This window comes from Watersipora subatra, chromosome 10, assembly GCF_963576615.1.
Source record: "Watersipora subatra chromosome 10, tzWatSuba1.1, whole genome shotgun sequence".
NCBI classification, from domain to species: Eukaryota; Metazoa; Bryozoa; class Gymnolaemata; order Cheilostomatida; family Watersiporidae; genus Watersipora; species Watersipora subatra.
The window spans coordinates 60,520,422-60,531,874 of NC_088717.1; the positions used below are offsets into that span (position 1 = coordinate 60,520,422).

Below are 11,453 nucleotides of genomic sequence, written 5' to 3' on the forward strand. Positions count from 1 at the left end.
GTTATCATGTAAGTAGGTCATACTTATATTGTGTAAAGTCACCATGTTTTCATAAAATTAAGTCACACCTTGGCCTATTAGATGCCGACATTAATAAAATAGAAAGATGAAAACTCTCCCACATTGCCCTTTTTAAAAGAATGGGTAAAGTTATTGCAGCAGGCAGAGGCAAAGAGGTTTGGGTAAGTACAGTGTAATCTGACTTACCTACGGTGGTGGTTTATAATAAATAAATAACTACACAACTGCATTTTATTATACATGAAAGTTTTTGGTTTTTACTTACCAATTTATGTACTGGTTCACAGGAAATATAGTTTTTATTATCTCTCTTTAAAGAGCTATTTCATCAATTTGATAAAATTCTCTCTCCGCTGTCATAAAAGAGGTGACACCCAGTAGCTGCAGGAATCTACAATTTATTATAATGCAGATTCTTTTAGGTGAGAGAGAGAGAGAGAGAGGGAGAGAAAGAGGGAGAGAGGGAGATGGGGAGAGAAAGAGAGAGGAAGACACGGAAGAGGGAAAGAAGGGGAGAGGGAGAAAGAAAGCGAGAGAGGGAGAGAGTAACTGGAAACATTTTGCTCAAAGTTACTCATCTGTAACGTTCTTGCTTTACGGATGAGTAACTTCTTTGCACATTTTACACCTATCGTTTGGTATAGGAGAGCTCTTGGGACCATAATACATGTACACATACTTGAGACCAGATTTATATAGTAAGTTTGTAAAAACAGTGCTTTACAGGGTTATCAGCTTGATAACTATGCATTTACTAAATACAGAATTCAATAAACTAGTTAATAGACAATGGATGGGCTTTATTGATCTGTAATAGGAAAATTAGGAGTGAAATTCTGTTTTACAAACACAGACATGACATCAAACGGCAATTTTCAGGTGATTTTATACAAAAGTGATTGTCATACTATCAGGAATGTTATGTTTTTTTTAACATCGGATACTTTTTAAGCTAATATATATAGAATGTTCTAGAAGAATGCCATCTTCAATTATTAAACTTAAGGCACAACTAAACACAATATTTGATGATGCGTTCACATTCCACATACACAATCCACATTCATTGTTTGATGGTTATAGTGCAAATCAGCAAAATGGGGAATCAATTACGTAAACTAAACTGCGCTATGAGAAAGTCACGAGGTACATATAATAGTTATATTATTTATATAAGATGATTGGAGAGCTGAGTAAATTACTATTACTGTTTTGGATGTAAAATAACACTATATAGCATACAACACTTAACAGTAATACTAGTAACACCTTTCAGACATCTCATGAATCTTATAACGGAGGTAGTGTATTCAGCAGCTGTTTAATATGACTCGGTATAATTATCACCAACAAGTACTTATGGAGCAGATTAATAATTTGTATAAAATGGTAGTCTACGCTTTAGACCAACCACTCACTAGGCTTGTAACAACTGTGTAGTAGTTGTCCTTAGAAGTCTACTAGCATCCTAACTATTCCGTAGCTACCTTTATATTTACCATCTGATGAGTTCAAGGCAGCCCTATCTTGTGAAAATCAGCAGGTTCTATCTTATAGAGGCATTCTGACATACTCTTTTTACTGTTTTTAGAAGACGTCCGTGAGATGAATGCTGAGGAGGAACTGGAGTGCTTATCAGCTCAGGTAAAAACTATTTTAGTATTTAGGCTTTTTGTGAAATCATGCCTGAAACAGTTCTATAGTTTTTTTTACAAAACTCAGCTCTCTCCAACTAGCAAGACTTATTCAGCATCTTGTTTATTATAATACTTATCATTATGATTTATATTGTAGTCGTCCACAGCGTTGTGAAATAGATTATACCTAACAGCAAATCAACACACTAATCATTAAGTCATTAAATATAGGCGCAAGTAGGCTTATACTTGGTACTGGAAATACCATAAGTAATACCATAAGTAATACCATATGACAACATAGTAAAAAATAACCAACATGTTGCTGGAATTTAACTATGGCAGTTTTTGGGTCTGCTAGCAACCCAGGCAAGCGAGAATGGTGCGTGTAGATTCACTGATAGTGGTAATTGAGTAGATGTACATGTAGATTGTTGTTTAATAACATTTATTTATTGTCTGAAGTCTTTGGTTTGCCATTCCAGCTTGCCGATATAGCTGTTGTAATTTAAGAAGTGCTAATACAGAGTAATAATGTGTGACACACTGTATGAAGGTTTTAAAAAGACTGACTAAGAAAGCCTAGCTAATGCGTAACACCAACCGAAACACTACCCGCCGCGCCGCCATCAGCCAATGAAATCGCCCAGCACGCCAACCAACCCAAAGCATCAAGGACCACCTAGGCGTTATCACAGGTGTGATCCAGTCACCTTGGCTAAGGACAGACTGTATATAAACATGCAATAATACTTCACCTTTTGATGAAGGCCAACGCATTCAATGCCCAGCTCAGTGCAACAGTGTGCACACTAAAAAATTCTCTGCATTTACAGTAGAACAAAAGTTATGTTTTCTTGTTTAGTTATTAAAAATAAGATTTCATAAGATGAAAAAACTGTTTAAACGTTATATGAATTTCTAAATTCTCTTATAGACACCAGAAATCTCTTGTTACACTGAGGTACAGAGCGATGTTTGTGGCAACATGGTCGCCACTATAAGTCTAAGTGAAACCACAATTAATCAGCCATGCCACTCCTCCACTCAGCAGGATCAGGAATCTGTCATTACAGCTAAAGTAAGTCTAGTAGTCTAATCAACTCATCTACAGGTAGAAGTAAGTCTAGTAGTCTAATCAACTCATCTACAGGTAGAAGTAAGTCTAGTAGTCTAATCAACTCATCTACAGGTAGAAGTAAGTCTAGTAGTCTAATCAACTCATCTACAGGTAGACATGAATCATGTGATTGGTAAGTAAAGATCTTGATTAAAAAATGTTCTCATGAAATTGAACATTAAGGCAAAAACAGCGAAACCTCTAAAAATAAGGCAAGTCACTGACAGGTGATTCAATGAGGCACATGCAGACTCCTCTTGCATGTTATCCCAAAAGGCTGTTGTGATAGACATTCCTGCTCATTCTGTACAGTATTATGGATATGAACAGGTACAGCTAAGCCAGCTGAAGCTATACGATCCTGCTGACATGTCAGAAGTGGAGGAGTGGTGTGACATGCCTGACAGAAAAGAGCATTCCGGTCCTGATAAAGTCACTGGTGTAAGTGTGTATATGTATTGCTCACATGGTGTTTCCTGGAGGTTCCTTAGTCGTACATTCATTTTCATTAGTTGATGAGATAGGTAATTAGGTTAATTTGCCTAATGATTTCTGCTTTCACATCACTCGAGGTCTCCCAACTTATCATGCTGTTCTTCAACTTATGGTGTTCTTGAGGTGTACTTTAGACTAAACACTGCTATTGTTAAGATCATGCTCATGACAAGTGAGTTTTACTTGTTTAATTTGAGGCTAGTGGTTTTGACTAGTAAGAAAAAATGTAAAGTTGTTGTTGGTTTGACTTCATATAGCAGGCGCCTGTAGGGGGAGTGGGGTATATATAGTGGGTAAGTCTAGAGGGGGGCATATGAGACATTCAGATTCACTATGTATAGGGGGTCGATTTAGGGGAAAATCTAGGGATTACATGTGAGAGGTATATAAAGGGGGGGGGGTACATGTAAAGGGTGGGTGTAGGGAGTGCGTATAGGGAGTACATATAGAGGGTTCATGTAGGCGGTACATGTTGGGATACATGTAAGGGGGTACATGTAGAGGGTGAAGGTATGCCCTACATGTACCTCCTACATGTACCCCTTTACATGTACCCCCAGGTATACCCCTACATCCACCCCTACATGCACCTCTATATTTTGGAGATGCATGTAGGGGGTACTAGTAAAGTGTACATGTAAAGCTATGTGTATGGGTTACAGGTAGGACTATGTACATGTAGGGGTACATGTAGAAAATGCTTGTAAGGGTACATACAGGGAGTACATGAATTGGGTACATGTAGGTAGTATGTGAAGGGGTTACACGTATTGGGTTCGTGTGGGGTATGTGTAGGGATACATATAGGGGCTACATATAAGGGGTGCATATGAGGGGTATACCTAGGGGTACATTTATTGGGTGCATAAGGGTATGTGTGTTGGCTACATGTAAAGGGTCATGTAGAAGGTAAACGTAGGGATGCATGTAGGGGCTACATATAAGGAGTGCATGTGAGAGGTATACTTAGATGTACATGTATATGGTGCATGTAAGGGTATGTGTGTTGGCTACATGTGAAGGGTCATGTAGAAGGTAAACGTAGGGGTACATGTAGGGAATACATGTAGGGCTATGTGTATGGAGTACATGTAAGAAGTTTGTGTAGTGGGTCTGTGAAGGGGCCTAATGTAGGGGGATACATGTATGAGTGCATGTGGGGATGTGTGTAGTGTTATATGTATTGAGTACATATAGGGGTATGTCTAGTGGGTCTATGCAGGGGCAAATTTAGATGGTGAATGTAATGGGTGCATGTAAGAAGTATGTGTAAGGAGTATGTGTAAAGAATACATGTAGGGGTATGTGTAGGGAATACATGTAGAACTATGTGTAGGAGGTACATGTCTGGGTTTGTGTAGTGGGTTCATGTAGGGAATACATGTATGGGGTACAAATAGTGGGTTTATGTAGAGAGAACATGTAGGGGGTTTATGTGGAGGGTACATCTAGAAGCTTATATAGAGGGTACGTGTATGGGGCACATGTAGGGGGTATGTGTGGAGAGAACATGTAGAGGTACATGTAGGTGTATGTGTAAGGACATGTATCTGAGATACATATGTAACTTTTACATTCCAGTTCTGTTCTGCGCACACTTGTAAAGAATTAACACAAGTTTTTTACATTGATGGTGGTAATTGAGTCTGGTAGGCTTCCTTGACAGTACCTGGTGATGCGTCATAAAATGTCATGGCCAAAAATCTTCATAAATGGATAAATAGGCTTTTATAACCAAAGGATTGCTGTACATAAAATTAGTTTGATAAATATTAAAATGTTTTATTGAAACCATTTGTTAGTTATTCTAAGGTCAATAGATTAATGTCTACAATGTTGCATTGTTGAAAGCGACGAACTTGCAGGGAATACCTTCACGCTTAAGATCTGCGTATCCCATTCAACACAAGATGTTTTTAGATTGTTTGTTACATAAATCTTTCAGACAGAAACTGTATAGAAACTGTGAATACGTCCTGAAAAGTTGTATCACAAAATGCTATAAAAAATTACAATAACTGAGAATGTGTGACTTGTTCTACTGTTCGCTTCTCTTGCAAACTATAAAATAGGTTTTATAGAATACAGCTTAGTTAATACGTATCCTTTCTTACAGGTATTACAAGAGCAGATAGAGCTTGAACACTCTGATACCATTTATCCAATCCTTTATACGTCTGTTCGTGTAAGTAACTGAGTATTTGTATCATCTCAAGGAGTTATCATCTCAAGGAGTTATCATCTCAAGGAGTTATCATTCAACATTACTATCATTTGCACCTGTTAATACACAAACCCTTGACTTTTTGCCTTATCCAAGCCTCGCTCATAGTTTTGATGACATGCAGTATTTCAAAAATTTCATTATAAAAAACTAAATTAGTACTGATGCGGGTATGCTAAAGCCGATGCAGTTTTAGCTTATTTGATGCAGTTTTAGCATCAGATAAGACCCTAAAAGCTTAACAGAATTTATCACGGATATAAGGAAAGTTACCTAAGAGGCAGACTCTAAGACATTGATCTATGTTAGTTACGCTTGTGATTATATTGAGATAGAAAATAATGTAAGGCATTGATCTATGTTAGTTACGCTTCTGATTATATTGAGATAGAAAATAATGTAAGGCATTGATTTATGTTAGTTACGCTTCTGATTATATTGAGATAGAAAATAATGTAAGGCATTGATTTATGTTAGTTACGCTTGTGATTATATTGAGATAGAAAATAATGTAAGGCATTGATTTATGTTAGTTACGCTTGTGATTATATTGAGATAGAAAATAATGTAAGGCATTGATTTATGTTAGTTACGCTTGTGATTATATTGAGATAGAAAATAATGTAAGGCATTGATCTATGTTAGTTACGCTTGTGATTATATTGAGATAGCAAATAATGTAAGGCATTGATCTATGTTAGTTACGCTTGTGATTATATTGAGATAGCAAATAATGTAAGGCATTGATCTATGTTAGTTACGCTTGTGTTTATATTGAGATAGAAGATAATGTAAGGCATTGATCTATGTTAGTTACGCTTGTGATTATATTGAGATAGAAAATAATGTAAGGCATTGATTTATGTTAGTTACGCTTGTGATTATATTGAGATAGAAAATAATGTAAGGCATTGATTTATGTTAGTTACGCTTGTGATTATATTGAGATAGAAAATAATGTAAGGCATTGATCTATGTTAGTTACGCTTGTGATTATATTGAGATAGAAAATAATGTAAGGCATTGATTTATGTTAGTTACGCTTGTGATTATATTGAGATAGAAAATAATGTAAGGCATTGATTTATGTTAGTTACGCTTGTGATTATATTGAGATAGAAAATAATGTAAGGCATTGATCTATGTTAGTTACGCTTGTGATTATATTGAGATAGCAAATAATGTAAGGCATTGATTTATGTTAGTTACGCTTGTGATTATATTGAGATAGAAAATAATGTAAGGCATTGATTTATGTTAGTTACGCTTGTGATTATATTGAGATAGAAAATAATGTAAGGCATTGATCTATGTTAGTTACGCTTGTGATTATATTGAGATAAAAAATAATGTAAGGCATTGATCTATGTTAGTTACGCTTGTGATTATATTGAGATAGCAAATAATGTAAGGCATTGATCTATGTTAGTTACGCTTGTGATTATATTGAGATAGAAAATAATGTAAGGCATTGATCTATGTTAGTTACGCTTGTGATTATATTGAGATAGAAAATAATGTAAGGCATTGATCTATGTTAGTTACGCTTGTGATTATATTGAGATAGAAAATAATGTAAGGCATTGATTTATGTTAGTTACGCTTGTGATTATATTGAGATAGAAAATAATGTAAGGCATTGATTTATGTTAGTTACGCTTGTGATTATATTGAGATAGAAAATAATGTAAGGCATTGATCTATGTTAGTTACGCTTGTGATTATATTGAGATAGCAAATAATGTAAGGCATTGATCTATGTTAGTTACGCTTCTGATTATATTGAGATAGAAAATAATGTAAGGCATTGATCTATGTTAGTTACGCTTGTGATTATATTGAGATAGAAAATAATGTAAGGCATTGATTTATGTTAGTTACGCTTGTGATTATATTGAGATAGAAAATAATGTAAGGCATTGATTTATGTTAGTTACGCTTGTGATTATATTGAGATAGAAAATAATGTAAGGCATTGATCTATGTTAGTTATGCTTGTGATTATATTGAGATAGAAAATAATGTAAGGCATTGATCTATGTTAGTTACGCTTCTGATTATATTGAGATAGAAAATAATGTAAGGCATTGATTTATGTTAGTTACGCTTCTGATTATATTGAGATAGAAAATAATGTAAGGCATTGATTTATGTTAGTTACGCTTGTGATTATATTGAGATAGAAAATAATGTAAGGCATTGATTTATGTTAGTTACGCTTGTGATTATATTGAGATAGAAAATAATGTAAGGCATTGATCTATGTTAGTTACGCTTGTGATTATATTGAGATAGCAAATAATGTAAGGCATTGATCTATGTTAGTTACGCTTGTGATTATATTGAGATAGCAAATAATGTAAGGCATTGATCTATGTTAGTTACGCTTGTGATTATATTGAGATAGAAAATAATGTAAGGCATTGATTTATGTTAGTTACGCTTGTGATTATATTGAGATAGAAAATAATGTAAGGCATTGATTTATGTTAGTTACGCTTGTGATTATATTGAGATAGAAAATAATGTAAGGCATTGATCTATGTTAGTTACGCTTGTGATTATATTGAGATAGCAAATAATGTAAGGCATTGATCTATGTTAGTTATGCTTCTGATTATATTGAGATAGAAAATAATGTAAGGCATTGATCTATGTTAGTTACGCTTGTGATTATATTGAGATAGAAAATAATGTAAGGCATTGATTTATGTTAGTTACGCTTGTGATTATATTGAGATAGAAAATAATGTAAGGCATTGATTTATGTTAGTTACGCTTGTGATTATATTGAGATAGAAAATAATGTAAGGCATTGATCTATGTTAGTTACGCTTGTGATTATATTGAGATAGCAAATAATGTAAGGCATTGATCTATGTTAGTTACGCTTGTGATTATATTGAGATAGCAAATAATGTAAGGCATTGATCTATGTTAGTTACGCTTGTGATTATATTGAGATAGAAAATAATGTAAGGCATTGATCTATGTTAGTTACGCTTCTGATTATATTGAGATAGAAAATAATGTAAGGCATTGATCTATGTTAGTTACGCTTGTGATTATATTGAGATAGAAAATAATGTAAGGCATTGATCTATGTTAGTTACGCTTCTGATTATATTGAGATAGAAAATAATGTAAGGCATTGATCTATGTTAGTTACGCTTGTGATTATATTGAGATAGAAAATAATGTAAGGCATTGATCTATGTTAGTTACGCTTCTGATTATATTGAGATAGAAAATAATGTAAGGCATTGATCTATGTTAGTTACGCTTCTGATTATATTGAGATAGAAAATAATGTCTTTGATTACTTATGTATATGTTACAGCCTTGTACAGTCACGATAGAAGAATTTGCAACGGAGAACTCTGAAAGATTTCACCTGCCGATAATAAAGCAACCTTCTTTCCTATCTTTAGCCGCCGTAAACAGGAATAACTCGAATACGGTATTGGTAAGTTATGTCAAAGCTCAATAAGTTCTGTCATCTACCACCAATAGTATGTTGTTAAGCGTTATGTTGGGTTAGCCCAGAGAAAAATTATTTGTTTTCAGTAAACTGGCAATGTCAAATAAACACAATAGAAACAAATAAATTTTATCTTGCTTGCATCACACCAGTTAAAAAATTACTACTTGGCTGTTAAAATATTCTACGTAGTTTTTTAAAATATAAGTTTAAAACTCTAACCTGTAATACCAAAGGTCACTGCAAAGGTAACTTTTAATTGCGAATTGCATTATAATATAAACTAAAACTCTTGAGCCAACAAAGAAAAAAAAGATTTTTTGTTGAACGACATGTACTATTGGTTGTGTATCGCATAAATAAACTTTTCCTTAAAAACTATTTGGGTTATATAAAGCGCAGACTGTAGTTTAATACTACCAACTATTATTTGTTGTTTGTTTCCCTTAGTTGGATGCTGTACAGGCTTCAACTGTAACGAAATCTATTTTTATCTGTCTTTTACTTCTACTAGTTCAGGAATGAACGATATCAACTCAATCACAAATTCTGATGTTTTTGTGGCTTATAACTGTAATATTATTTATAAAGTTAATATTGATAATCTATTAAACATACTGGATAGCAAAATCTTAAAAGTGAGTACTGACAAGTTTGGTACGGTGGAAAAAAAGCGCTGCCATCACATGACCCAAGTTAATTTTTTCAAGACGTATTTTGAAGATGTTGTACCTGTGAGAATTTTTATATTTTAGAATGACGAAGAGATGGTTTTTGGGCTGACTGCCAAACCACACGGACCCGATTATTATACTCGCCGGCTCCGAAACATTAAATCTGTTTTGTTGTGATTTTACTCATTACTTTTGCTTAAAATACATGTATATATGTTTATTGTTACTCCAACCATCCTGTGTTGATTAAAATACATGTATATATGTTTATTGTTACTCCAACCATCCTGTGTTGATTAAAAAACTTACTTTGCTATAATTCTTATAAATATGAATACTTGGAAGAAATAATAGAACACCATGAAATGGAGAAGTGCTTCTGCTCAAGGAACAAGATAGCTTGTAGCAAGATCAGAGCTCAACTAACAGGAGAGTAGGCAGAGTTAGACCGTTGGAGATCAGAGCTCAACTAACAGGAGAGTAGGCAGAGTTAGACTGTTGGAGATCAGAGCTCAACTAACAGAAGAGTAGGCAGAGTTAGACTGTTGGAGATCAGAGCTCAACTAACAGAAGAGTAGGCAGAGTTAGACTGTTGGAGATCAGAGCTCAACTAACAGGAAAGTAGGCAGAGTTAGAGTGTTGGAGATCCGAGCTCAACTAACAGGCGAGTAGGCAGAGTTAGACTGTTGGAGATCAGAGCTCAACTAACAGGATAGTAGGCAGAGTTAGACTGTTGGAGATCAGAGCTCAACTAACAGGAGAGTAGGCAGAGTTAGACTGTTGGAGATCAGAGCTCAACTAACAGGAGAGTAGGCAGAGTTAAACTGTTGGAGATCAGAGCTCAGCTAACAGGAGAGTATAGGCAGAGTTAAACTGTTGGAGATCCGAGCTCAACTAACAGGCGAGTAGGCAGAGTTAGACTGTTGGAGATCAGAGCTCAACTAACAGGAGAGTAGGCAGAGTTAGACTGTTGGAGATCAGAGCTCAACTAACAGGAGAGTAGGCAGAGTTAAACTGTTGGAGATCAGAGCTCAACTAACAGGATAGTAGGCAGAGTTAAACTGTTGGAGATCCGAGCTCAACTAACAGGCGAGTAGGCAGAGTTAGATTGTTGGAGATCAGAGCTCAACTAACAGAAGAGTAGGCAGAGTTAAACTGTTGGAGATCAGAGCTCAACTAACAGGCGAGTAGGCAGAGTTAGACTGTTGGAGATCAGAGCTCAACTAACAGGAGAGTAGGCAGAGTTAGACTGTTGGAGATCCGAGCTCAACTAACAGGAGAGTAGGCAGAGTTAGACTGTTGGAGATCAGAGCTCAACTAACAGAAGAGTAGGCAGAGTTAGACTGTTGGAGATCAGAGCTCAACTAACAGAAGAGTAGGCAGAGTTAGACTGTTGGAGATCAGAGCTCAACTAACAGGAAAGTAGGCAGAGTTAGAGTGTTGGAGATCCGAGCTCAACTAACAGGCGAGTAGGCAGAGTTAGACTGTTGGAGATCAGAGCTCAACTAACAGGATAGTAGGCAGAGTTAGACTGTTGGAGATCAGAGCTCAACTAACAGGAGAGTAGGCAGAGTTAGACTGTTGGAGATCAGAGCTCAACTAACAGGAGAGTAGGCAGAGTTAAACTGTTGGAGATCCGAGCTCAACTAACAGGCGAGTAGGCAGAGTTAGATTGTTGGAGATCAGAGCTCAACTAACAGAAGAGTAGGCAGAGTTAAACTGTTGGAGATCAGAGCTCAACTAACAGGAGAGTAGGCAGAGTTAAACTGTTGGAGATCAGAGCTCAGCTAACAGGAGAGTA

The 11,453-nt window shown here is 35.6% G+C and overlaps 1 protein-coding gene across 1 annotated transcript; it reads left to right on the plus strand.

Moving 5' to 3' along the window:
- The first annotated feature begins 1,118 nt into the window (after positions 1–1,118).
- On the plus strand, positions 1,119–9,829 carry LOC137407296 (uncharacterized). Its single transcript, XM_068093902.1, has 7 exons — positions 1,119–1,167; positions 1,613–1,665; positions 2,596–2,739; positions 3,109–3,219; positions 5,390–5,458; positions 8,838–8,963; positions 9,734–9,829. Exons 1-7 carry the CDS (start codon positions 1,119–1,121, stop codon positions 9,827–9,829), a joined length of 648 nt encoding a protein of 215 aa, XP_067950003.1.
- Positions 9,830–11,453: the final 1,624 nt, after the last annotated feature.